We start from the raw sequence: 27,791 nt of genomic DNA on the forward strand, positions 1-27,791 counted from the left end.
TTGTCCTGCACCTCTGGACCATGTGGGCTTGGGACCAGGCTCGGAGAGTGGCCGGTGATGCCTTTACAGAGCTGTCACTGGGCTTGTGCCTGAGCCTGGCAAAGGAGCTTCAGGGGACAAAGGCTGTGGGGCAGAGGAGGGGGAAAAGGGGCAAGAAAAGGGGAAAAGCGGTGACATGAGAGCAGAGGGGCTCGATGCAGGGATAAGGCAAAGGATGGAGCAGAAGAGAAGGGCTGTAAAGGAAAGCGCAGGCCAGAGAAGGCAGAGGGAGCGCAGGCAGGAGGGGACAGCGAGGAAGGAGAAATGAGAAAAGCCGTGCTCTGCCGTGAGTGGAGATGAAGCAGGGTCTGTGGGGACCACGGCCGTGGGGAGCGAAATGTGGGAGGGAAGGGGCTGCGACAGGGAGGGCGAGAACGAAAGGGTGAAGCGGCGGACGGATGACGGGCGGAGGTGGGAAAAGAGGGGAGGCGGCGGGGTGGGATGTAGGGATGGAGAGCTGGCGGAGGAGGAGCCTCGGGCGGAGGGAGGGAGGGATGCGGGCGGAGGCGGGGGAGGGCCGGGACCGGCGAGCCCCGGTTTGACAGGAGGAGGGAGGGAGGCAGCGGGAGCCGCCGGTGCGGGGACGGGGATGGCGTCAGCGGCGGCCCGGGGAGCGGCGGCGTGAGGGGACAGCCCTGCCCGGCCCTGCCCGCAGCCGGGCCGCACCATGGGCAGCGCCGACTCCAAGCTCAACTTCAGGAAGGCGGTGATCCAGCTCACCACCAAGACCCAGGTGAGGGCCGCCATCTCGGGCGGGGCGACGAGGGGGGCCGCGCCATCCTGGGAATCGCCGCCCTGAAGAGCCCCTCACACCCGGCCCTGGCCGAGACACCCCCGGCGCTCCTGTGCGCGGTCCCTGCGTGTGGGGCCGGCTCTGGGGGACCCGCGGGACCGGGGCTGCAGTCGCGGCCGGCCCTGGCCAGGCTCTCCCAGCGAGGCCGTGCCCGAAGGCCGGGGCCGTGGGGCTCAGGCCAGGCTGCGCCCATCGCCGTGTCACCGGTCTGTGGAGGGGCACCGGCCGGTGCCCGGGGCAGCTGCCAGACGTGGCCGGGCCCTGTCACCGCCTCTGGTGACATCTTGTGCCTTGCTGAACAGCGTCTTGTGTTAACAGAGCAGACGCTACTGTCATAAGGGATGTCCACAGCTCTTAATGTATTCCACTTGCAGGTTTACATCACACTGTTTGCCACTGCTCCCTTTTCTGTATCCTTTCTCCCACCCCCGCGCATAATGGGTGGAGAACCTTGCCCTGTTTTTAGGTAATATCTGATGGAAGGGGCTGTTGGGCAGCTGTGCTGTTGGCAGCAGGTATTTCCATCTCTGACTTGTGGCTTTATTTCTGCAGACTGAGGTGGAGAAGGAGTTAAGTGAAAGTGAGAGCTGTGTGAAGGGAGGGTCGCTGTCTAGAGGTCTAACATATGTTGTGCCTGTCCTGGGAGCTTGCTTAATTTTTGTGTTAAGTGGAGTGCCCAGTAGCAGCAGCAGACCTGCAGAAAATTAGTAGCGTGTCCTTCTGTCTAAGGAGCAGAGGGATTTTGCTTTTTGAGGAGTCCCATCTTGTGTTCTTCTGAGCTACAGTGGAGAACAGCTGTTATGATCCACCTTTAGAAGTAAGGCAGCTGCTAAGAAAATGTGGGGGTCATGGCAGAAAGATTGTTAATGATGGGGAATGAATTCACATGAAAAGGGTATGGATGCAAAGGGGTAAAGGGTGGTAGGAGAAAATCTCTGAAAACTCAAGAGGCAGAGGCTCTTACTGGGAATTGAATTATAGATGGATAAGGCTGTGAAAGAGACTGGAAAAGAACATGTTCATACTTTCTAAAGCAGTATCACATTTATCTGCATTGCTAAAGAATGGCTTTTGTGAATATATTCTTAAAAACTACTAGCTGTGAATGTAGGTAAAGAGAGAAGTGAGGGAATTAGTGTTTTAAGGGGTTCTTCCAAAGTCTCTTCTGCATTCCAAATAGTTCAGAGTATCCTTAGCTTTGGGCTGTCCTTCCTTCATGGGGAAATGTGCTTATAAAGTGAGATTGGGGGGTGGTAAATCAAGCCTACAGGGCTCTGCCCAGTCTGCTGTTCACAAAGAAAATCCTGTGAGGCAATCCCTTGGATCAGCAGCCCAGGCGAGAGCGCTCCCCTCCCCTGGTTTATCGACCTGTGTAAGGGAAGAAGGTTCACTGGGGCCCCGAATAAAAAGGAAGGAGTAAAAGCTTCATTCTTGGCTGGATTCATTTCACGTCTCTGTGATCTAGGTGAGATTGACTGCATGTGGAAAAGGGTGGGGTGTTGGCGCTCCCATATTTACATTCTGTAGAAGGGCACCAGTGTTTGCTTGTGCAGAACGCATGACTGAGCTCTCCTGGAGCCTTCTGATCTCTTACCAGCAGCAAAACCTCCTGGTCCATGAGATCCTGGATACAAAACCAGGCTGCAGTAATGGACAGAGCCAAATCTTTCCAAGCTATTGGTTCACAACATGCTTTGCTTCTCAGCAGCCTGTCTCCTGTTTTGCAGCCTTCTCCTCTGACATTAGGGAGCTGGACAAAGAGATTTTCGCCAAATCATCTGTAACGTGAAACTCTGAGCTCAGAATGCACTGTGAGGTCTTCCTAAGGCTCTGTTGGGAAGAAGTGGTTGAGCCAAAGTCACTGTTCACTCACTGGTGAAGGTTTACAGTTGGCCCAGAAGTTAATTTTTTCTTAAAAATAAGTTTTTATAATCTCCAGGCTTTTCTTAATTAAAAAATGAGTGTTCTCATGTGAGCATTTTAAAAATGTTAAATAAATCTGTAAGGAACATAACACTTGAATGCTTACAGCACAGGTGGAGCCCAGAACTTGAAAGTGGAACCAAGTCTGGACGCAAATGGAATTGACTTAATTGATTTTTTAACTGCCAAAGAGAAACTGTAAAGGTGTAAGAGTATTAAAAAAGAAAAATCACTTCAGAATTATTTCAGTGATTAAAACCAGCAGTATTACCAGAAGGAAGAAATTAACTTATGCTACAGATACATATTTATAGTCAGATGGAGAAATGGTCTTTAGGCTTTTTATATGATATGTATATATTACATTACTCTGCACACATTATGCTGCTAGGGCCCGTCCCTTTGATAATAAAACAGATGTGCTTCATAATAGAGAATGTGTGAGCCCTCCCAAACAGCCCATAAAAGGGCTGCCTATTTAACAGATGAAGGGAACATGGATTGAGGATATGACAGTTCGTCAGGGCTGGTCAATTGCAGGTCTGGGAGCTTTAACTGCAGGGGAACCACCTTTTCTTTTCCCAATCAGTTGGGGTTCCTGCCAGCAACCAGCCAGAAGATAAGCAATTTTGATCTTGTGTACCAGCTTGTTAGATTTTAATGGGAGCTATGCCTCTGCTTTTGAAGAGACAGAAAGACTCAAACATGAGGGACAAACTCCAGTCCTTTCCTTTTCTGTGGTGTGGAAATCCAGGAGTACAATGGGCTGTTAGCTTGAGTCTGATAAAAGCATATCTTGTGCTTGGGGAAAGGTTGGTCCCTGGCAGACCATTTCTTTCAGTGTTCAAGCTTGACTCAGCTGTCCAAGAGTCTCAGGTTGATCAAAAGCAAAGTTGTCTTAAAAGCAAAGCTGTAACTAACACTTGACACAGCTGACTTTTGTCCTGGTCTTTCCCTGCCAGACTTCTACAAATCCCATTTTCCAGTTTGCTTTGCAACACTGTCTCTGCTGTGAGAGCACAGAACTGGTGGTAGACTTGAAGTCTCATTGATTCTGCCCTGCTGACTGCAAAGATCCCATAGAAAAAAAATTATTATTGTTCTGAAGCCTGTGTAGAGGTGCTGTCCTTGGCTGGAGGGATAAAATCTTAGTAGTTATTCATATTCAGAATAAGTCTGTCCAGAGGCTTTCCTTTTGCACAAACAGGTGGTACAAAGATGTGTGAATTGCCTCAAACTAATCCCTGGCCCTGCAGGGTTACCTGATCTAAAGCTCAATCAGGTGCTGCATGAATGGTGATGCCACATCACAGTTCTGCCATATTTGGGGTGGAAAGGAGCAACTGCTGTAACAGATCACCTGAGCTTGTGCAGTACTGGCTGGAAACCCAGGGCAGGGACGAGGGACTTGCTCTGCTGTTGAGCCCCAGATAAAGGAGAGCCCCTGCTCCAAAGGATTGCTGCCGTGGCTGGTGGGATGCTTAGTTGGCATGCTGGCAAGAAGCAAAAAGAGTACACACTGAGCAAGGCTAGTGGCTGCTTGTCCCTTGTTCTCTGCTGATGATCTGCAGCAATCTTAGAATTAGGTTTAGGACAGTCCTCCAGTGGGGGCCTGTTGGAGGAATTGTCAGGAATGGACATTTGATTTAAGTCATAAGCGCAGAGAGCTCTTGGTTGGGAGGAGGTACAAACGCACACACACACTGCTGGAGTTTGTGAGGAGCTGTGTCTAAAAGAGAAAGTGAAGGTGGTGCTGGTGTCAGGCTGAGGACAGTAACAAATAGGCGAGACTGTGCCTTGGGAGCTTTTCCTGTTTTTAGGACATGGTCAGGCCCTCTCTGTTTTCCTGTTTCCTGTGAGGTATCCTGTTTGTCAGGGGATTGCCTGCTCAGGCTGTGATTCTCTGCTCAGTAACTGGCATGAGGCTTGCAAACCGAGCGTCTTCTTTTCCTAACTTCAGCAGCATGTGTGTGGTGTGCTTCAAAGAACCTGAAACACGACATTTACAACTAGTAGAAAACAAAGAATGGAGGTGTCCAGAATGACTGGTTTTATCTTTGTTCGGCCAGCGTGCAGGTGAGAGGTCTTAATTGAAGGCAAAAGTCTCCCTCCTTGCCCGCTCTGTCACATCACCTCGGATCTGCCCACTGCATCCTCAGCAACACTCTGCTCTACAGTTACCTCACCCTTGTGGAGCTTGGCTTGGGGCATCAGAGTCTCTCTGCCAGTCAGTTCTGTACCTTCAGCAGCCTCTGCCATGAGATGTGTGTGGGTCAGGAAGATCCTTTGCTCTCCAGATGTGCCAGTTGTGTTTCCAGAGTAGAGTCAAGCTACTGATCCCTCAATTCTTACCCTCATTGCTCTGCTGGTGCAGAGTTGGTTGTCTGCACTGTGCTGGAGGAACATTAGGCTCTTTCTTACCTGTGGTGAGGATTCAGCTCCTCATGAGCTCTCTGGCTGAAGCACTGTCAAGGCTAGGAGTGCTCTGGGATTTGTGACTGCAGCATGTGCTGTACCAACACTTGTACCTAAATCTTGACATTTCCAAATGAAGATATCCATGGCTGGTGAACAAGGCTGATCTAGGTCTGTATTTCTCTCCTCTGTGAGGCTGGATACAGTCTGTTGGGTGAGCTCAGCTGAGGAAATGGATATTTAGATCCCCAGAGATGCTGCATGCAGAAAACAATCAGCTTAAAAACAGCCAGTAATGTTCTATCAAGGAGGTGAATATCATGTGGATTGAGTAGCTTCATTATGCCAGGCTGTAATTAAAACAGGGGGGCAGTGGGGATGTGAGTGACTCAGTACTGAATCCATGTCCCAGGATTGTACATGGGATACCATCTGTTGATGAAGAGCTGACTTGCTGCAGCTATTAAAAATGCAGGGTACCAGTGTTTCAGGGTAATCTGGTTGCCAAGATGGCAGCAGAGCATGAATGCTGCTGTACATCCAACGTTGCAGCTCAGGGAATTGCCCCTGTGCTTCCCTGCTCCAAGGGACTGCAGTCAGAGTTCCTCAATCTATGTTGGGCTGCCATCTGTAAAACAGAGGCTGTGTTCAACCTCTGAGGAGGCCTCAGGCTAGTGGGAGGTAAAGGGATCAGTGTCTACTGAAGGGAGATGGTTTTCTGCTCCCCCTCTAGATGAGAGTGAAGGCATTATTTATGCATGATGCCCAATTAGCAGCAATTGCTGCTTGCTGTCGTCAGTGGGAGTGGCTGTGGCAGGCAGCCAGGATGTACATGTGGCAGTTCTACATGAGGTTGTGGTGTGTGGTTTGAAATAGGGTGTAGGATTTGTGGGGTATTTCATGCAGTACGTAGATCAGATTTCCAAATACTTGGCTCTTTTTGAGGAGTACAATTAGAGATGAGATGTGCAAAATATCCATTCCATTTAAGCTTTCCATGCCCAGGTTACAAAGAGCTCAGCTCTTTCACATGCTCAGCTGAAAGTCAGGTTGTGAATATTGGATTGGATTGTTCCTAACAGATCCCCTCTGAGGACCTGTGATCCTGAACCATTTGGGAAAAGTTGCTCTTCCCTTGGGAAGAGGTTTGGTGGGATCTTGCTTTGGTGTCCAGGTGAAATAAATTAGGTTTTCAACACTAGGGCTGAGTTTAATAAGATGTCTGAACACACAGGAGTTTTTTTCTGGTTTTGTTTTTAAAGACTGGGGGGTCGTTTGGGCTGGTTCATTGCATGACTGGAAGGACTAGGACCAGCAGCAGTGAAGCAAGCATTAAGGCAAAGAGTTGCAGGGCAATAACCTGCTGTACCAGTCTGAGGTAGCTGGCCCCTCTCACTTTTTGGCCTGCGGTGGTGGTGACATATCGCATGCCTGTGGGCTGGGGCTGTTAGTTCAGGAGGTGACAGCAAACAGGGCAATGCAGCACTTCCCTGTGTCAGAGTTGTGAATGACCTGTTCTCCCCTAAGTGGCATCTGAGCTGCATTTAGACACAGCACAGAGCTGGACAAATTTCCTGCCTTCTACCGCACATCTGGGAGTGGGCAGGAGTTGTTTCAATTAAACACACAGTCATATTTTTGCCCCTTTCATATCTGACCTGCAAGACCCACCCAGTGGTGCTGATTATTGCCCTTAGTGAGCACTGCTGTTTGCTTTGGAGCTGGTGCTGGTCGCAGGCAGGAGGCTCCTCCTCGCCCCAAGCCAAGGGCTGGGGGTGCTCAGGTGAGCAGCTCTTCTGACCTGCCCAGCATGTCCACACCATGGCTGGTGAAACTCCTGGGAAAGCTCACGTTTTCCTCTTCTGAATGCAATCATAGGTCCATCTCTTTCACACTGCTTGTCATAAACAGGCATGTATTTATCCTGCCCCTGTAGCTGGACCCCTGGGTGGGATGAGCACTTGCAGCTGTGTTTGGGCAGTGCCTATCTCTTGGCAAGTATTAGCAGAAAATGTAGTAGAAAGAGGTGTGTTCCCAGGGCTGGGTTGGGGGCTGAGCTTCTGAGACCACACGTTTGAAATGGATTTTCTTTGGTCTCCTTCTTCCATCTCCTCTTTGAATGGCACACTTAGTGCTTTTTAAGAACAAAGCCTTGGCAGCGACCAGCTGCACTGAGTCCAGTTCTCTATAAATATCTGATTCAGAAAGATCAATTGCATTTTATCTGTAAGTGCTTTGAGGTGGGTCTGTCAGTTCCATGGCTCTGTTTGTGCCCTAATGAGATGTCCCTGATTACTTCCTCGAGATTTTGGTTACAACAGACGTAATTCCAATGCACACTCAGGGCTTCCTTGACTTGCTCTGAAGGTGGCAGAGTGCACACGGACAGCCTGGCCCATGTGCAGTGATGAAGATCTTGGATTATTAGCAGCAGTTGCAGACAAACATGAAGCCTCCTGTATGTCTGCAGGAATGTTCAGTTTGGGAGATAAATCGTCCTAAGCCCTGGAAACAGAGGCTGACATATAAAACAGTGCTAATATGTTTTATTGAACCTCTTCTTGCCTCATCCCATCCGCAAGTCAGGCATAATTGCTGATGATTGGATCGCATGGAATGGTAGTTCCACATCTGTAACCACATTTGTCTCTCCACAGCCTGTGGAAGCCACGGATAATGCCTTTTGGGACCAGTTCTGGGCAGACACAGCCACTTCAGTGCAGGATGTCTTTGCTCTTGTACCAGCTGCAGAGATCCGAGCAGTGAGAGAAGAATCGCCTTCAAATTTGGCAACTTTGTGTTACAAGGTAAGTTTGGTGCTGTTTTATTCTTTGGAGCTGTGATAGCAGGGGTGTCCCTGGATCAACAGCACTGTGGTTTCCAAGGGATAACAGGTACCTTGTACCACAGAATGTTCTTGCTTTTGTCCTGTCTCCTTCTGAGGGTTCCTCAGTGTTCCTCTCATAGGTTAGGACAGACCATAGCTGGTGTTTGATCAGTTTGGAGCCTTTTTCTTCTTGTCCCCTTCGCTCTGTCCTCTTGGGTCTTACCTGCTCTATATCTATAAACTGCTTCTTGCTCAGGGGACTTTGTAGCAAGGCTGCATATTTGTGGTGAGGCTGAAACATCCTCTTCCTTGTCTGCACCTAATTGTACCTCACCATGCTCCACTCTGGCTTCAAGCTGAGAGATCCCAGGGGGATGTGCAGACTGTCACTGCACAAAGGCCTGGATAAAAATCGAGGAAAAAAATAATCTTAAGACTTTTCTTTGTTCTGCTGGGATAACAGAACATTCCTGATGCTGCTTCTGGTGTTATCACATCCTTGTATGGAGCGCAGGGACATTGAACAGCATTTCCTACCCTGCCAGGTTTGGCAAATTGTCAAGCTGGTGAACAACAGCCTGAGAGTTACGCTGCCTGGGAAAGTGCAGGTGTTAACAATACTCCTGATTTGAGCCATGCCAAGACTAGCCTTGAATTTGTAGTTTAAAACATTTGGAATGGCACTTTTCCAGTTTTAAATAGTTGCTGCCATCCTGTTTTTCTTTCCTCCTCTACAGTATGTGAATGAGACTTACTGAATCATAGTGAAGGTACCTCTGACTGTGAATTGTAGACAGATGCATGTAGAGGATACTTGAGAAAAAAATATGAACATGAGGAAAACTGCAATGTTTATTCCCTTGTATTGGCTTCTGGCAATGAGCTATCTGGGAGTTGAGAAGGGCTTAGAAGATCTGTAACCCCTTTGACTCTGTGTTTTCTTTCTTCCAAAACCAAGATTAAAATACAGTCTCTTCTGCCTACTGGAAACAGGTGTGTTGGGAGGCCTTGTCACTGCAGGACTGTTTATGCGTGAGCTGTAGATCTTGGGATATCAGTATCATAGGGGCCCACTCTAGCAGTGCTTTTGCCAGTCTGAGAACCCTGACTTGTGCCATGTGCAATCTGCCACTGGACTTAACAATACTGTGTGTTTGTGAAGAAATGTCATTTACAGTCATGGTTGGAGATTCAGGCTGTACAGTCATGAGTGTGCCTGAAGAAATCGTTCAGCTCAGTTAGTGTGTGACAGGCTGGGACAAACAGCACTTAAATACCCATTAATGCAGTGACGCAGGCTGGCAGAGTCAGTGACCCAGGCAGTCTGCCATGAAAATAAGCAGGGACACATGACCTAATGAATTAAAAAGCAGCAAGGTGAATCCTTGTTAAATGTTTTGGCTTTCATTTCCCCTCTGTTTCCCCTTGGGATCAGGGAGTAAGAGCAAGTGGGGGCCGCCATGGAGGGAAGAGACTGCTTTTTTCTGTTTGTGGGTAAAACGTCCTGTCACTGCCTCCTGTGGCTGTAGTTGCTGCCTGGTGAGACCCTCATCTATTCTGAAAAGCCCAGTGACCCTCCACTGGCAGTGGCAGCAGCCACTGGATGGGCTGCAGAGTCTCAGTCCAGAAGCTCTTTCCAGAGCAGCAGTCCTGTTCACAGGGGCAGTGGGGAAACCTGGGCTACCACTCTCTTCTGCAGCAGGACCTTGACGGATGCTGCTGGAGGCTGTATCCCTACACATAACACAGGCAGCAGCTTAGCTGCCACCTCCTGAGTCAGGAGAGGTCCCTGCTGTAATCACACAGACAGAACTGTCAGACTGTGTGTTTCTGCCAGCGCCTCCCTCGATGCAGCACAGTGCTGCTGCCTTGGTCCTTCCTGCCTGCATCTCATGTACTTGCTGCAGCTGATTAATCTCATCTGCCCTATTCAGTGCATAGTGTCATGGAGCAGTGCTGGAAGGAGCCTTCTGGTGCTTTGGCTGTCTGTCTCACGTGGCACCACACATGTGCTGCATGGATTAGCCCTGGCATTTGAGGTCTCTTGCAGTGAAACAGCAGAAATTCAAGAAGGTCTGTTTAAAATCATTAACCCTGTTTTTTACAGAGTTTCAAACAGCCACTGTGCCATTAAACTGAGAGCAAATGAACTCCCAAGAACTGCTTATAGATCTGTGTGAGGGTATCACTAGCAGGACAGACCTGCCTAGCTCTTGCTAACTTGTGCCCAGGCTAATGCTGCCTTCCTTGGTTTTGTTTCCTTCAGGCTGTGGAGAAGCTGGTGCAGGGAGCAGAGAGCGGCTGCCACACAGAGAAGGAAAGACAAATTGTCTTGAACTGCTGTCGACTGCTCACCCGTATCCTGCCTTACATATTTGAGGACCCAGACTGGAGAGGTTTCTTCTGGTCAACTGTCCCTGGGGCTGGCCGAGGAGGGGTCTGTCTCTTGTCACTTATTCTTCTTTCTGGAGGGTGATGGGGTGGCTGCAGTGAGGAGACACTGTGTGTATTTGGGGGCAATTTTATTCTGATTATTTCTATGTGGTCAGAAATTAGGTGTCACTTTCTAAATTCTTTCCCTTCCTTTGGTTCTTGCTGCATCTTCTGGATATTTCATTTGTGTGTGTAGCTGTAGGAGAACACTGATATGTGAGGAAAGACTTCTCCAGTACAACTGGAGGTATGACTCTTAGTGAATATGAGAGCTGTAGTGAAGGCTGTATGATTTTCTTAGACTGAAATGTCCTTGTTCCATTAATTACAGTTGATTTAAGTTTCAAATCAAAATGCAACAGGGTGTTGTTTGCACTGATTTTACAATGTCATGTTTAAAGTGAACGGTGCCAGAGAAACTCTTGGCATCATGACTGAACACCCTGCTTATGAGCTGAGTGATACAGTTTAGCCAGGGGCCTAACCTGGGAGATGAAGCCCACAGCTGAGCAAGAGTGGTTAAAGAGTGGTTGTGTTTCTGGCTCTGTCAGTGAAGTGCATAACCCTGGGGAGTATCTCAGCCTCCCCACATTTCTTTGTCTGGACAGCAAGCTCAATAGTGCTCTTTTGCATCTCTCAAAGGAGTGGGGTGAAAGTGCTTTAGGATCTTCTGCAAATAGGAGGAGTAGCAGCACTGAGAGCACAGCTGAATTATACCAGGAGTATATATTTGCCTTCTTGCTCCCTCAGCAGCTGCTCTGTGCATAGAGAGCCCTCTCCTCTGAGTTTCTGATCTGCAGGTCAGTGTGCCTGTACTGAAGTATGTGGTTCTCCTGAGTCTAAGTGCAGTGCAGTGTCTTTGGGGGCAGTTATGAAGGGTTGGCAGTGGTTGGTACAGTGTAAAGTGGCACCTTTTGCTGTCTCTGCCTGTCACCTCTAATCTGGTTTGCCTGAGGGCACATCAAAAGGAAGTTCTAGGTGATGAAAAGGGAAGTCTTTGCTAGTCCTGCTTTGTGACTTGTGCGATTGGGAGGGTGGTGGTTGTCAGTCTTTTCATCCCTGAAGGGGTCAGGAATTGCTGGTGAGGCTTAACAATGTTTTGGGAAGGAACATGCAGGGGTGCCTGGTGCTCTGATCCAGCCAGGCTGCTGTTATTCCTGTTTTTCCACTTTGTTCAGTGCCTAGAAAAGAGTTTCTCAGCCTCTGAGTGGTGGAGTCACCCCAAGGTGATCCAGCCCAGTCCATGTGTACTGTGTTGGGGACCCCTCCTGAGTGTGGGTGGAGCTGTTGTGGTTCGGTGTGCTCAGTCATTTAACCTGTGAGGCTGGGATAACAAATACATCCCTGAGATGTTAGGGAAGCTGGGATCACATCTAATCTGGGGCAACAGCTTTGCTGTCTGGTGGCTGATTTCTGTCTGGGAACTGGAGATGATGGTATGCCTGGACACTTAGTAAGTATCTCTGTGATTATGCTTCACCTGCTTCATGATGGAGTGATGGATGGCAGAGCTTCCTGGAGCCATGGCTTCTCTTTCCTCTATGGGAGTCTGTATTGTGTTCAGATCTACTGGTTTGTTGTGTGTCACCATTTAGGACGTGGTGATACCTGCAGCCTGCAGGGACATTTTTTCTGGCAGTCGAGATACTCTTAGTAAAAGATCAGTCTTGGAAAAGAAATCCCCTTGGACCCTAATGTTTGTCATTTCACTTCTGACTGTGAGCAGAAGTCAAAGCATCTTTGCTGGCTCCATCCATCCTCTGTGTGCCTGTTCCTATATCCGGGCTCTGTTTGTGGTATCCTCTCTGCTGTCACCAAGACAGATTCAGAGCCACACAGACCATTATCTCCATAGCTGCCTGCTGTGATTGAAGAGCTGTGTCTTGTGCTCAGGCTGACAGAGGCCTGGCTGAGGTAGATAAGTTCCTGCCATTCCTGCTCTCTGCCTTTCCCTCCAGCACCGGTGTGTGGTGGGAAAGCCTCCCAGGCAGGATGCTCTTTGATAGGCAGGATCTGGCAAGGTTTCCCGTGGCAACAGCTGCAGAGGAGTAACCATGCATGCTTGGAGAGATTTCTTTGAATGCTGGAGATGGCACAGTCTTCTCTGCTCACTCTGCCATGGCAGGCTGGGACAGCCACTTGCCTGATGCACACTGCCTCACCCTGTTCTGTCACCTCCAATTTTGGGCAGCCCATGCAGAAAGAACTTTGAGGGTTTTTTTACCTTATTGCTGCTGGTTGGTTTCTCCCTACTGCTGTCTCCATGCACCATCCAAATCACCCTCCTTCATGAATGTAACACCCTCTCCTCTGTCAATGCTTCTCTTCCCTTTTGTCTTCAATAAGCCAAGCCACCTGGCAAGGTGTACCCAGTGCTAATCTTCTTTTTCCCTGACATCTCCAGACCTTTGTCTGCTCAGTTTGCTGTCATTAAAGAGCTTGTTCCTGTTCAGTCAGCGCCATCCAGGGGGAAATTTCTTTCCTGTACCGTCTGGGTTTTTGTTCCTTTGTTCTTTTGTTCCCTCCTGTTCCTGTGTAATGTCTTGTCTCCCTATGTGTTTTGGGGAGTGTATCTTCTTGTGCTGTGACAGATTGGTGTTACTGTGTGCTCTTTGCTCACCCTGAACTGACAGTGCTCTCCTGTTTGTCACTTCAGGGAGATGAAGATGATGAAAATGCCCGGCCACTGGCCGAGTCCTTGCTCCTCGCTGTCACAGATCTGCTCTTTTGTCCCGACTTCACTGTCCAGAGCCACCGGAGGAGCACGGTGGTGAGTTGGAAGTTGAATCATGAGATTATCTGCATAGAGGCATATTAGGTGCATGGTGTGGGGGGACCCTGGGAAACCCCAGCAGCTTCCTGCAAGCCTGCAGGCAGGAAAATACGGATTTGCTGAGCTTGACCCTACAGTGAGTGATATTGATCATCATTTTGGGTTCATGGTATGGTGTTTGTGGCTTCTAAGACAGATGTTCTGGGGATTGCTGCAGTGTGATTGAGTCTCAAATGGAGTGGCTGGCAACTACCCCCACACTACAGCTTACCTCTCAGGAAATGGTGGTTATGCTGGCAAACAACTGCTCTTCTGTTGTTGCCAGCAGAGCAGAGACCTTTAGCACCTTGTTCCTCTCTCTGGCAGTTTGGTGCATTCTGGGGCAGGAAGCAGCTGTATGTCTGTTCACATGTGCTGTGATCTGAATGAGTAGATGGCCTCTGTTGTGTCTTTCCACCTCTTCTCCCTCTTTGTATCGTGGCAGCAAAGACATTTAAATATGTTCTAATCCTTGTGGTGACTGTCTGTACCTCAGAGGAGTTTCCTGAAGCAGGGATCTTCTACCAGGTGTGCTAAGAACAGAGAACAGATTGTGGTGCATCTTCCTCCTTTTTCCCTGCAAGTGACTCTCATGTTTTTTGTAGGTTCAGTCTATAAACAAAAAAACCCAGTTCTCCTTTTTGGGATAGATCTGACACAAACTAAAAATGAGCATGCTAAACCATGATATGTTTGATGGCTGCAAAATTCTGTGACAAATCTGAGTACTAAATTGATTGCTTGGGGTTTCTGAGTAGTAGAGAGTTGAAATCTGTCACCTGGGGCTGAAGGGGCAAGGCTGGATCAGAGCTACCCATGTGCTATGAGTAAGTGGTGCTGAAACAGATGGACTTCCTGTCCAGTGCTGTCACCTGGGATGGATTGCACAAGTCAGGGTGACAATGGATTTTCCTGGGAGAGCCTCCCCCCACCACTTGCACCTGTGATTTTTCCCTTGGCAGCAGCCAGACTGGTTTTTCAGGAATTCTGGGCAACTGGAATTAGACGCTGAGACTGTGAATGATTTGTGTTCCTTGCTGCTGGCTGCCCTTCTGCTGCCTGCAGCCTCTGTAGTCTTTGCTGAGCTGACTTTTCCTCTCTGGGCTTGGTCTGACTGCAGCTTAAGAGCAGAGAGATGGGTACCATCATCTTCTGTTCATGGCAGAGCAGCATGTGGCCCCAGAGATACAGGTCATGGTGGATGTTGGCTGAAGTACCAGCACCACAAAGAGGAAGAACTGTGAGACAATGGGCAAAGAAGACACAGGACTGACCCATATTCCCACTGAAGTCAGCCCTAAAATTGTGGCTGGAAATGTGGGCTCCTTCCATCATGCACAGTACTTTTATCTCTGTGTTTTATCCCTTGCTTGCAAAGGCTGAGCTCTTTGAAGACATCGGCACCTGCTTTTTCAGGCCTGGGAGGGAGCTTTTGTACAGTTTGATTGTCTGGGTGCTTCTCTGCTGTTTTTTTCTAGAGAGAGGGGCTGAACTGCCTTGGATGCACCATTGTTGCCAATTCTAGCTCCTGCCTTCTGTGCTTCAACCTCTTATTTCTCCCACAGGACACAGCAGAAGATATCCACTCCATTGACAGCTGTGAGTACATCTGGGAGGCGGGAGTGGGCTTTGCTCATTCTCCACAGCCCAACTACATCCATGACTTGAATCGGTAAGAGCTTCTGCTAAGGCCAAATGGAAAGAAACTGGGCTCAGGAAAGGGAGATCTGGGGGAGATGAGCTCTCTTTGCCTCCTCGAGTATCCATGATTCCCAAGGAGCTTTCTGCTTGCTCCTTTCCAAGGTAACAGGATTGACAACACAGAAAAAAAGCCAGCTGACCTTTTGAGTAGCTTTTCATAATGTAAGGTGGGAGTCAGACTGTCTGCAGCAGGAACTGGGTAAACACTGCTGTTCTAGAAATGCCAAGGAGCTCTGTACTGGATTTCTTTTTTGTAAGGCAGCAATTCTGTTTAGCTTTGTGCCGGTGACAGCAGTATGGCTTAGGAAATTAAATGGGCTTAGCTCTCCCTCAGAAGGACTTTCTAGATGAGACTGAGCCTTCCTTGCATGTTGTTGTGGTGATTGTGCCTCTTATGCCCAGTCCCTGCTCCTGAATGGCTCCAGGCCTTTACTTCTTCTTCCAGGACAGAGCTGCTGAAGCTGCTGCTGACCTGTTTCTCTGAGGCCATGTACCTGCCTCCCTCCTCAGACAGCAGCAACACCAACCCCTGGGTACAGTTTTTCTGCTCTACAGAGAACAGGTGAGGGTAAACGGTGGGGGCCTGGTTGCCAGGGGGAGAAATATCTTCAAATCCATTCCATGGAGTGTTTTGGTAATGGGTGACCATAGGACTTGTTACCTCCAACATCCAGGGGCTGTTCTTTTACTTTGTCCCTGTCTCATGTGCACCCCATTAGTATTTCAGCTTAGTGAGGAGTGTTCCTCAGCAGAGTCTGAGCACGGTGCCCGCTGGAGTTTGCTGCAGGACTGATCCCTGCCCTGTGGGAAATGGCAGGTCCCGTTCCCTGCTGTTCCCTTGGGAAGGGAGTGTGGTGTTGGTGGCGGATGAATGCCGCCCTCTAGTGAAATTGTACCTCTGGGACTTCCAGCTCCTCCGGTGATACTCACTCACTGTAGGGGAGTACAAACCTGGCTGGAGGCTGAAGAAATACAGTTTTGTCTTTCCAGAGGCTAGAGAGCTTTGAGGTCCTTTCCCGTTTTCACATTTTGCACATGATTCCTCTGGGAGCCCACGTGGCCTTTTTCACCTCCCCTCCCCTCTCAGCTGTAGTCCAGGAGCCCAGCTGGGAGCTAGAGTCTTGGCTCTTGGGTCTGAGCTGCTCAGTCATGGACTGCTGTCACAGGTTAGAGAAAATGATTGTTTTTTTCATGGCCCCAGGCTCCTGGGGAGAGAAATGTCTGTCTCTCTCCAAGGCAGTGCCTTTTGTTTCCTGCTGCTGCCTTCTTGAGAACATTTTCTCCTCCTCAGACATGCACTCCCACTCTTCACCTCGCTCCTGAACGTTGTCTGTGCCTACGACCCTGTGGGTTATGGGATTCCTTACAATCACCTGCTTTTCTCTGACTACCGTGAGCCCCTGGTGGAGGAGGCGGCCCAGGTGCTGATCGTCACCTTGGACTATGACAGCTCCACCAGTTCAAGTCCCACTGTGGATGGCACAACCACTGGCACAGCCATGGATGATGTGGATGTGAGTGATACTGGAATCTGCATTTACTGCTCTCCTGAACTCACTGGGGTCCTCTCACACCAGCTTGTATTGAATATTGAGCTGTAGGACCCAGCACTGCTTGTTGAGTAGCACTGCTACTCCCCTTGCAATCTGCTCTCTCTGTTCCAATCCTGCTTCAGTCCTGTGGTCACTAAAGACCTATACAGATCAAAATACTAGATTTTGATCTCTGACTTAAATCAGGAGCATGTAAGTGAAAAGCCCCTGACTTTACTATTCCATGCAGTGCTCTGTCTCTTTGCATTTAAAGCTGAATTATTCAGAGCAGAAAGCTGAAGTGAGAAACCTTGGTGGTTATACTTCAGCTTCCTGAATATACCTTGCCGATAAGCATTTCCCTCCTTTTCTTTGAGTGCAGCCTCCCGGACCAGACAATCTGTTTGTGAATTACCTCTCAAGGATACACCGGGAGGAGGTAACGTGTTCCCTCCTGCACTGTTCCCTGTCTGATTTCATGATGATTGCATTAGCCCTGGGCCCACCACAGTCTCTTTCCTGATCTGTTGGCAGGATTTCCAGTTCATCCTGAAAGGAGTGGCTCGCTTGTTATCAAACCCGCTGGTCCAGACCTACCTGCCAAACTCTGCCAAGAAGATACAATTCCATCAGGAACTCCTTGTTCTCTTCTGGAAACTGTGTGACTTCAACAAGGTGTGGATCTGCTTCTTGCTGAGCTTCACCCCAGCTTGGCTGTTGTGACTCTAGCTGGAGCAAGCCCTGGTGAAGGGCTGTGGTGGGTAGTTGGCAGTGGCTCTGGGATGCTGTGGTCATCAGCCCCACTGATGCAGGTGCTGGGGTGTAGAGACGGCCTGGGAGAGGGGCTGCAGCTCCTGAAGGTCTGTGCTGGAGGCAGGTTCTGCAACAGGTATTATAATAACTCTGCAAGTAACACTGGAGTTGATGAGGTAGTGCATACACCAGCCTTTCTAATGTTCTTGAGAGACTGATTAACTAGAGACTGTCTGTCCTGAGTCCTGTGGATGGTGCAGGGTATATGCTTACAATTGTCTGAAATACTCCCTTTTCTTCCAGAAATTCCTTTTCTTTGTGCTGAAGAGCAGCGATGTTCTGGACATTCTTGTCCCAATCTTGTATTTTCTCAATGATGCCAGAGCGGACCAGTGTAAGTTGGTTATTTTCAATATTTGGAACAATTTGTGCTCGACAGTTGGGCTAGAATGTTTTTGAGATGCTTCCTCCCTACCAGTTGACAGCATTTTGAATGCATGTTCCTGACCTTCTATAGACATGGAGTGGAGTTGTCTGGTTAATTGGGTTTTAATGTTTGTAGGGGGCTAGAATTGGGACACAATCTATCCTGCAATATAGGGAAGGGAAATCCTTCCTTAGTATGTGTTAACATTTTGAGTCCTCTTATTGAAAATTCTGTCCCTGATCCAGTGAAGAGGGAAAAATGACTAATCTGCTTTGCCAAAGCAGAGTAGGGAGTAAATCAGGCATAACTCCATCATTGTGTAGTGCAGAGAAGTAGTCAGATCTTCACTGCTATGATGAAAGGTTTACATTAAGAACATAATGAAGAAAAGCATCCAAGACGTAACACTGATAAGACTTAACATAGATGTGCTTGGGAAGGACACTGGTGCTGACAATGAAGGGAGCACTGTGGGATGTCCCTTATCAGGATGGTTTAGTCTGTGCAATTTTTTATCAGTCCCATAGTGTTTCTCCTCTCTTCTCACTGCCTCTCACAGAATTCCACTGGCCTCTCTGTGACATATTTTTCTGTTGTTTTTTCTCCTTGCAGCACGAGTGGGTTTGATGCACATTGGGGTCTTTATCCTCCTGCTTCTCAGTGGGGAGCGTAACTTTGGGGTGCGACTGAACAAGCCGTATTCTGTACGAGTGCCTATGGACATCCCTGTCTTCACAGGGACACATGCTGACCTGCTCATCATAGTGAGTACAGCTCCAGCACTTCTTGAACCCTCCTAGCTCCACAAATCATTGTCCACCTTCAATATACTCACCCTCCCTAAACTGGAAGCCCACTAAATAGCTAGGAAGTGTGTGGGATGCACACTGTTAACCTGAGGTGATGTATCTGCCAGGGTGCATATGCATGAGGTGTAATTCCATCTGCATTAAATGATCCCAAAGAACAGGGCTCCTCATGGTGCTGCACTGCTGTCATGAGGGGGTGAGTGCATGCCCTCTACTCTACTGGTAGGGAAGGCAGGAGATCTGGCTCTGTCCCAGGCAGACAGAGGTGTGTGGAGCACATCTGTCAGTGAGGACAACGGTGATACCAAGCTCAGCTCTACAGCTTTGGGTAGCTGCAAGTTTCATTGACCTTTCAGTCAGCCCACAACACTGCCTATGAGCAGCTGTGTGCTTTGCAATACAAGCCTCAGGTGCTTCCCTTCTGTCATGTTCTCATTTGCCAGAGAGGAAGCTCTCAGCAGCTTCTGATAAATCTCCAAGAGGAGATTCCTATTAAAAGGAGTAGGAAGAAACCTGCCCACCATAACTGCTCTTGATGCTATGTGCTCTTGCATTCCATTAATCTCAGATCATCTCTTTGTTTTAATTATGCTTAGGACTTCTCTAAGGACATGCCAGCTAAAGGTGGGAAGGCCAAGATTGCAAATGCCTGAACTGGTTACAAGGCACTTGAATCTTTCCATGTCTGAGGATATAATTAAAAATAGGACAAACATTTGAGTTAGAAGTCTGCACTAAAATCAAATGTAAAATGATTAGTTCTGTGTCATTTCAAGCAGCTATCATAAGGGTTCAGAGTCAAAGTCTATTGGAGGTGAAGATGTCTCTTACTTCCTGGTGGTTTAGTTTTGTCCCAGGCTGTCTGAACACTGTTGAACAGCTCACAGTCAGTTTCTGTTTGCAGTGTTATAGGGCCCTAATCACATTCCCAAAGGATTCCTTGTAAATGAAAGCTTGTACTCCTGGAGCGCGAGTCTGCAGTGAGAGCAGCCTTCCCCACCTGTGTAATTGTGGAGTGTGCAGGGCCATGCCTAGGTAGGAATGGTGTCAGGAAGCGATTAGTGTGGGGGTGGCACACTAATGTGTGGTTTTGGTTGAGAGGCTGCTTTCAGTAAGGTGCTGCCTTGCTCAAGAGCTCTTTCCTTCCACAGGTCTTTCACAAGATCATCACCAGCGGGCACCAGCGGCTGCAGCCCCTCTTCGACTGCCTGCTCACCATCGTTGTGAACGGTGAGCACTGCGTGGGGGGAGAAAACACAGCTCACAGTGCTCTCACTCCCTTCTCCCTGTGCCACTCTCTGTGCTCCCCTGCTGCTGGAGGGCACTGGCCAGTGCAGATAAGATCTGCCTGCATGGTCAGATGGGGCAGAAGGAGGGACAGCAGAGTCCTGGAGCTCCCTTGGGGAGGCAGCAGGACATTTGCCAGCAGGCCTGGTGAAGGTAGTTGGCAGTACTGTCCCTTTCCAGCAGGGAGTGCCACCTCCTCACAGTGGTGGTACTTCCCTTGGACTTAGTGAGTGCCCAGGTAGCTCCAGTTGTGAAACTTTTCGGGAGGCACAGCAGAGATGGTGTTAATAGTGTAAGACTAAACAAAATCCTGTAAAAGCAGCAATGCCTCATTTTACTAGGCAATATATCTGTTTCATTTGCTTTGTATTTGGAAATGTTTCTGTGGAACCATTTGGCTCAGCTATTCCATGAGGCTTTCTCAGAAGTGCAAGGGTGGGAAGGTCATAAAAGCAACATTTTTAGTGGTGTATTTTTGAGAATATATACATCTTGGTTCTTTCCCTAGTTTTCATTTGCTTTGCCTTCCACAGTGTCTCCATACCTGAAGTCTCTCTCCATGGTGGCTGCTAACAAGTTACTGCATCTCTTGGAGGCTTTTTCCACCACCTGGTTCCTATTCTCTGCTGTCCAGAACCACCATCTTGTTTTCTTCTTGCTGGAAGTTTTCAACAACATCATTCAGTACCAGTTTGATGGTAACAGACTGCTTTATTTAGTGGGTTTGCACTAGTTTAGTCCAAGAGAATGTCAGATGGAAGTTCAGAGGAAGTCCAAGGAGGTGAGAGGAGGTGAGAAGTGTAGAAATGAGCTATTATAGGACTAGTAAGTTTGGTTAGTACACAAACACCATTGGGGTCCTGGACCAGGTAGATTTGGTTAGAACAAAATGAGATGGCAGCTAATTATCAGCATAACCTCAGCCCTCCTGCAGAAGGTGACATGCACAGAGAGGAAAAGAAACAGAAAGTGAGCGTGTAACTCATAAGTTGTGACTGGCTGGATATTGCTGTGAAACTGCTCGTGTTGCTCAGCAATGTAGGTGATGGGACAAAACAACTTTCAAGTGCCTCTCAGTTCTGCTTTGGCAGATCTCTGGGGGCTGAAGACCAAACCACCTCATCAAAAGAAAGTTCTGATATTTGCTACTTTCCAGGAAATGCCTTATGCTTTTCCTGTTAATAGCAGTCTTTTGCCTAATAAATAATAAAGTAAGGTCTCTAAACCTGGTCAAAATTTAGTGTTTTGCTTTAAATTTGCAAATCAAGAATGGCCATTCTGCTTCCCTGATGGGAATCTTGCATGTGGCAATTGCCAAATCCAAAAGCAGCCTTTGTGGGTGTAATTTGTGTTTTATATTAGAGGATGGTTTCATTCTGTTCTCTGCCATATTGAAGGCAGTAAGAATTCTGACCTTTAGGCTTTGCTATTTCAAGCCTGTGTCTCAGATGAAATGCCCTGATTTGTTTTGTGAGTTCTTTTGAAGATGGAAGAATGTTGAACCTTAGTTAGTAACCTTTTCTTCCAAAATAGATGCTAATATGTGGTTTAAATTGTCCTTTTTCTTCTTTTTTGAATATCCCTCACCAAACCATTTCTTGTCAGCTTTCCAGCCTAGGAAAGATTTCACTGAATTTTCTGTACTGCTTTGTAATGGATAAGAGGATATTGAGCTCTGCTCTTTCTTCCCTGTGCCACTGCCTTTGTGGGTGGGAGCAGTCACAAAGGCACTTTGTGTACCCAGTGAGCTGTGCTGGGTTGGCAGAGCTCTTGGAGCCTTACTTCTCTGCTCGTTTTGTTGCTGTGATTCCCAGGGAACTCCAATTTGGTCTATGCTGTTATCCGCAAGCGGAATGTCTTTCACCAGCTGGCCAACCTGCCCACAGACTCGCAGTCCATCCAGAAGGGGCTGCAGCGCAAGAAGAAAACCCCCGAGCCCATTTCTCGCACCAACTCCCAGGACGGGGTCTCCATGGAAGGGTCACGTCCTGCTGCTCCTGCTGAGCCAGGGACACTGAAGACCAGTCTGGTGGCTACTCCAGGTGAGCTTTAGTTTACCTTTGGGACAGGAGAGGTTTGTTTTCTCTGTGGGATATGGTGTGGACTCACCCTTTCACTGGGTGTGGAGAGATTAAGAGTTTACATTTGTGAATAACTTAACTGCCTCTCAGTCTGAGTTTCAGATCAGTTGGCCCAAGCTGATCACAAACAAACTGCCTTGAGTTTCTGTCCTCTCAGACTTAGTGTCCATAAGACCATTTGTCCTAATCTTGACCTGTTGCCTCAGATTAACTCTATCCATGTGAACCTGTGTTCCTCCTCCTTCTCAGGGAGCATTTTCATAGAGAATAAAAGTCCTTTGGGGTTGTGAAGTCAAAGCTAAATCTTGCTTCTCTTGTTGAAAGGGGAGCTTTTCCAATATCAGCTGAGACACAGGATATCTGTGCATAGTGGGGTAGAGAAGAGCTTTTAAACCTATTTAATTAACTTGTGTTTCTGAGCTTTTCCTCTTTTGAACACAGGGATTGACAAGCTCACAGAGAAGTCCCAGGTGTCAGAGGATGGGACCATGCGTTCGTTGGAGCCTGAGGCTTCCCAGCTGTCACCAGAGGGAAACCCACCTGTGGCCCTGAGTGATGGGGAGTCATGGAGTGGGGTAAGGCTGGATGCTGGTGTGCAGGGAAGGTCTAGGTGTGTGAGAAGAGAACAAAATGAGGGGTTAGAAGAAGAGGTCTGTTGGCCCATTGAAGAAGGGCATCACATTAAAGGCAGTGTACACACGTGCAGGGTGCTGGGACACAACGTGGTCCAGAATGGGTGTTGCATCATCTTGGGTGTTTCATGTTTATGCTATGACACAAGAGCTGGGGCACTTGAGTGAGCTTTCTCTAACACAAAGACTATGACAGAGCAGTGAGTGCAGACTTGCCAGAGGATGTCCATGAAACCTCCTGATCGTGATGTTTCCAACTCAGATTCTTACTGCTGCTTCTTTTTCATCTCCATTGGGATGGAGAGCTCTACCAGAATCTTTTAACTCGCTGGTGCTGTGAACGATGTGTTCCCATGAAGGCTGGGCTGAGGTGCTGCCTTCAGAGTGGCCTTGAATAAATGGAATGTACAGAATTCCCAAATACTCCAGGACCAATTTTCTTACCCTTCCTGGCCTTCCGTGGTACCAGGTGAAGACTGTGGCTAGCGAGACATCTTAAGCACACAATTAATTATGTTGTAATTAAATGAGATCTTGACTGGGAAGTTGTGGAAAGTTTTCTTCTTCCAGCAGCCCATGAAACATAATCATGGGTCATTCCATCTGTGTCCAGCAGCTGGCTCAAACTGTTCCCCAGCTGGAAAAGCACTGGCACAGCTCTACCCCAAGCTGGCTGTTGCTGGTTGAGAAGGTGACGAGTGAATGAGTCTATTTATGTGGAGCTGCAGGGTGGCTGTTGGAAGGAAGTGCTGTGCCCATTTGTTTTGTAGAGAAGTCAGCTCTATGCAGTAGCAGTGAATGGTCAGGGAGCATTGCTAAAGGAAAAAGCCTCTCTGTTTTCACCTTGTGCAGAGATTGACAGTGATTTTAGAGGGTTATTTCCTTCTCTCCTTCCCACCATGAATATGGAAAGCCAGGTTGAGTGTGTCATTCCTCAAGAGGCGAGAGTTGTTAGATAGGAGTTGCTGGGAGCCTACCCTTGGAAAAATGCTCTTTAAGATATTCCAGAATGGGCACAAAAAATCCCAGAGATACTCAGTAGACAGAGGCTGAAAAATCTGTGGCCGTTAGCTATATCATCTCTGTGCCAAAAGAAAGAAGCATGCTTCTGAACAGTCTCTTGTCAGTGCTGTTTTAACTCTGTCACTGTGGATTGTTCCAGCAGAGTGTCAACAGTGGTGACTGGAGCTGTGACCTTCCACAGGGTCCTCCAGCTTCACCAAATATTGCCGCTCTCTGGGTGAGAGCACGTGGGTTTGGTGAATGAAGGTTGGGTGGGTTTGACACGTTCTAGAGACAGGCTGAGCTGTCTTTCCCAGTAGTGGTCTAGAAAATCTGGGGAGAATATCAGCAGAAAATGGATTGTATTTCTTACTCTTAAGTGTGATTAGCATTTGTTTGCTTTCATTTGTTAAAAATAATGTTTATTGATAGGAGGCATCACATTCCCGGAGGGATCGAAGGCGTCTCTCTAGTGCATCCTCCAGTGGACAGTGGACTCCAACTCCTGACTGGGTAAGGGCATCTGGACACAGGAAATAAATAATGAGAAAGAGTTGTGGCAGAAATGCCTCACACACCCTGCCCCTTCCCTGCTGTCAGAGGCTTTCCCAGAGCAGCATTTCCTCACAGGCACTTGAGGTCAAAGCTCCAGAACTTTAGTTTACTGACATCTGCAAAGAAATATTTTATTTTCCTGTTTCAAACCAATATTCCACTGGTCTTATTGGGTGCCTCATAATTCTAGTGCTCCAGGATTTATGGTATTGCTCCTGTGCACTCAGTTCACCCACCAGATTTGTGATTATTGTAAACTTCATTTGTTGCAGAGATTGTGGAGAAAGCTGTAAAAACCTGCTAATGCAGTGTACTGATTTCCCTGCTGTTTTTCTACCTACAGGTGATGTCTTGGAAGTCAAAGCTCCCCCTGCAGACAATCATGCGGCTCTTACAGGTGCTGGTCCCTCAGGTGGAGAAGATCTGCATTGACAAGTAAGGAGATTTTTGGAAAGGAAGGGCTGTGTGGTGTTTAAGGAGCAGTATGAGGTTGGCAGAGTTTGAATTTGGGGGCCTGTAAGGGAAACCTTGTAAAGTTTAATTGAAAGCATCCTGGGCTCAGTAGAGTTGTTACTTGGCTTGCCAAACATCTTGTTTGTCTGATCCCTTCTCCACTCTGTTTACAGAGGAGAGGGGGTGTGTTCTCCTGGGCCATGGCTCAGTATCTGTGTTTGTTTAGGCTGGTCCTTCATGCTGCAGCAGTTTTGGAGGTGTCTGTGGGACATGCTAAGGATGTTCCTGGTCTGTGTCTTGGCAGGGGTCTCACGGATGAGTCGGAGATTCTCAAGTTCCTGCAGCATGGCACCTTGGTGGGGCTGCTACCAGTGCCTCACCCCATTCTCATCCGCAAGTACCAGGCAAACTCGGGCACTGCCATGTGGTTCCGCACCTACATGTGGGGAGTTATTTATTTGAGGTAAACCAGCTGGGTGCAGCCTGGCTTGCTCTTTTCCAGACTTTTGGGAGGCCTACAGAGAGAATTGCATGCCCTCAGCCAGCCCTGGGTTATCTCATATTTACAGGATAGAAAGATGTTTTTCCCTTGGAACAGACTGGGGTGTATCAGCTGTTCCAAAACTTTGAGTGGGTGACATGAAGGGAGTTGTTCCAGGAGTGCTGCTTGTTTGGGAACTGGCAGCAGCAGGGAATAGAAAAGCTGCCCAGAGGGTCTGGTGCAGAGATTTTATGCAAAGCTCTGGCTTTGTGGGATGTTGTAGATACTGTCATTCCTGTAAGGTGTGTTGTCTCTCAACCAGTGATTTCCTTTTATGCAAAGCTGAAGGCACACTGTGCAGCCAGCTCCTGAAATCATGGCTGTGAGATTTGAATTCTATGTAACTGGCCACAGGGAGTAAAGTCACTCTTGTCTTTCTCTCTCAGGAATGTGGATCCCCCCATCTGGTATGACACAGATGTTAAGCTGTTTGAAATTCAACGGGTCTGAAGAGAACACTTACCTCTACTGAGAGAAATACACTGGATCTAAGGACGGTGGCGTGCTGCTTCATCACAGCTATTCCTTCATTTCACATCCAGCTGAGAGACCAAAAGGACAATCACTTCATTTACCTCCCTGTCATTTAAAGCTTTAATCGGGACCTGCTTGGGCATCCCTCCCCCCAGCTCACTTCTCTTCCCTCACCCTTCACCACGAACCTTGAGTTAAAGATATCTAAGGGATTGTCCATTGTTGTGGTTGCACTAGAAATCAGACTGTTCTTAGCTCCTCTGTTACTCTTTTGCTTCTGGATGTGGTTTGGAAAGCAATCTGACCCTGTCCTTGCCCTGGTCAGAGTCAGCATTTAATTGAAAAAGACTAGCTGTAAATTGGGTACAAAGGGAGAAGCTGCTATTCCTGCAGGAGACAGGGTTTGGAAGCTGCAGTTACTTCCATGTAGCTCCATAAAGTTTCCAGGGATCCCTTCTGGCTGCAGGTGTCTCCCTGGTGTCTCAGTTGCATATAGGGAAGGCTTTCCCACCTAAATGAAAGGAGATGTTGAAGGAGAACTTTGTGTCTCAGTTCTGAATCTCTCTAGTCCTTTCCTGGAAAGCTGCTTGAGAAGTTTTGTTGGTGTGGGTCAGAAGTTTTTCCTTGGCTTCCAAGCCCACCAGCCTGTCCTTCATGGTGGACTGTTGCAAAGGAGCCTGTCTTACTTTTAAAAGCCCTGTTTAATGCATGTGAGCACACAGGGAGGAAGGGACTGGCTCAGTGAGAGCAAAGAGAAGAGACCTGACTTAAACGCTTTTAAGTCTTCTCCCGCTAGCTGAAAGGACACCGTCACCTGGCTTTGAAAGGAACCATATCCTTCCATCTTTGCCTGGCAGGCTGATGCAATGCAGGGAGCAGAAGGGTCTTTTGCACACTACTGTTAAGGCAAGGGTTTGAGGGAGGCACTCAGGGAAGTTGTAGGAGGAATTTGGAAGTTGTAGGAGGAAAAGCATCTCCATGTCATTAAGGAGTGGAGAGTGCTGAGGCAAAGTTGAATTCTTCAGGGCATTTTGCTTATTGACCAAGTTATTGGATCTTGAATGTATTGGGTCCCAAGCATGTGTATATTTTGGGAAGCCAGAATGGGAATTGGTGGGAGATCACTGTTGCTGGCTTGGTTTAGCATCGTGGGGTTACACATTGGTGAGTGGGGACACTCTGAAGTTTGATTCAAATGTTATGTTCTGCTGGGAGGGGCTGCTGTCTTAGATCCACGTGGTCTTTAGGCAATGAAATATGAGGGGTCCTGTCATGAACAGAGACCTTTCCATCAAAGCATAATTCTTGGTGCTCTTTTATTCAGGCTCTTGGGAGGATTGCTGGTCATGAGCTGTTTGCCACAGGTTAGGCCCAGTGGCATGACTGCATGGAAACAGGTCTGTCACATTAAGTACAGGGACAGTGTGACACACTCTGACTTGTAACCCTGGCCTAAGCTTCGCAGCTGCAGTGGTAACAGTGTGACCATCGTCTCCCAGAGAGCTGCTCCAGTGTGCTGCTGGCTCCCACTGGCCTGTGGGGTGGTTTCCTCCTCTGGGTACTGAGAGTGGAGTCCCAGGCCAGTAGAAAGTGAAATAAAATTGGAACAGTTTTTATCTGAAGGATAAGTAATATGTGAAATAGAGAGAGGTTATTCCCCAACCTGCTTCCCATCTCCAACCCACTTTGCCACCCAGCACTACTCCCATCCTGACCCCACCTCTGTTCAGGTGTAAACAGGGTCTGTTTCACTTGGAGAATCTCATGTATAAGAATGTGATTTGGTGGGGCCAGACTCCGATTGTATGGCACTTGCACCTCACAGCTGGAACGGGGCCTCCCGTGTCCCACATGCTTTGCCTCTTCCCTCCCATGATCTGCTGGTTCTCATGATCTCTTCCATACTCTCTTTTCTGCTTTATTTCTTTGTGAATTCCTCTGGAAGCCTTTTTGTTTGTTTCTTGGTGTTTGGAGTCTGATCCTTGTTCTGTGGAAATCAACTTGCACTGTAAACTCTTTGCTTACTTATGGACAGAAAGATAAAGATTAACTGAAACATGCACTTGGGTACTTTTTTTCCCTCCTTCCGCAGAGGGAGGTTTATTATCTTGTTTGTTTTATGTTGAGGTTTTTTTTGTGCCTCTAGGGGACCATGAGCTGGCTTCCACTGCAGTGGTAATTTTTTTTAATAATGAAAAATGAAGATTTGACTCTGGGAAATGAGCCTGAATTGTGTAGGTTTGACCATTTCTGTGTTTATAGCATCATCAAATATCAAACAGGATCAAGTCTCCTGAGTTAG

General features: G+C 48.0%; 1 protein-coding gene across 1 annotated transcript; it reads left to right on the top strand.

Moving 5' to 3' along the window:
- Nucleotides 1–604: 604 nt before the first annotated feature.
- On the top strand, nucleotides 605–27,549 carry HID1 (HID1 domain containing). Its single transcript, XM_036394513.2, has 19 exons — nucleotides 605–772; nucleotides 7,828–7,977; nucleotides 10,264–10,434; nucleotides 13,087–13,200; nucleotides 14,808–14,914; nucleotides 15,389–15,505; nucleotides 16,235–16,457; nucleotides 16,858–16,914; nucleotides 17,010–17,150; nucleotides 17,532–17,622; nucleotides 18,268–18,419; nucleotides 19,616–19,694; nucleotides 20,285–20,449; nucleotides 21,566–21,793; nucleotides 22,274–22,407; nucleotides 23,899–23,979; nucleotides 24,365–24,456; nucleotides 24,779–24,937; nucleotides 25,402–27,549. Exons 1-19 carry the CDS (start codon nucleotides 707–709, stop codon nucleotides 25,463–25,465), a joined length of 2,391 nt encoding a protein of 796 aa, XP_036250406.1. The 5' UTR covers nucleotides 605–706; the 3' UTR covers nucleotides 25,466–27,549.
- Nucleotides 27,550–27,791: the final 242 nt, after the last annotated feature.

The sequence above is a fragment of the Molothrus ater genome, chromosome 19, assembly GCF_012460135.2.
Source record: "Molothrus ater isolate BHLD 08-10-18 breed brown headed cowbird chromosome 19, BPBGC_Mater_1.1, whole genome shotgun sequence".
NCBI lineage: Eukaryota > Metazoa > Chordata > Aves > Passeriformes > Icteridae > Molothrus > Molothrus ater.

What these genes read in the sequence shown, in the direction of transcription:
- HID1 (XM_036394513.2), top strand. Translation starts at nt 707, where the DNA reads ATGGGCAGCGCCGACTCCAAGCTCAACTTCAGGAAGGCGGTGATCCAG. An exon ending in CTGGGGCTGGCCGAGGAGGG is followed by an intron (nt 10,435 to 13,086) that starts GTCTGTCTCTTG and finishes TTGTCACTTCAG; the next exon opens with GGAGATGAAGATGATGAAAA. An exon ending in TTCTGCTCTACAGAGAACAG is followed by an intron (nt 15,506 to 16,234) that starts GTGAGGGTAAAC and finishes TCTCCTCCTCAG; the next exon opens with ACATGCACTCCCACTCTTCA.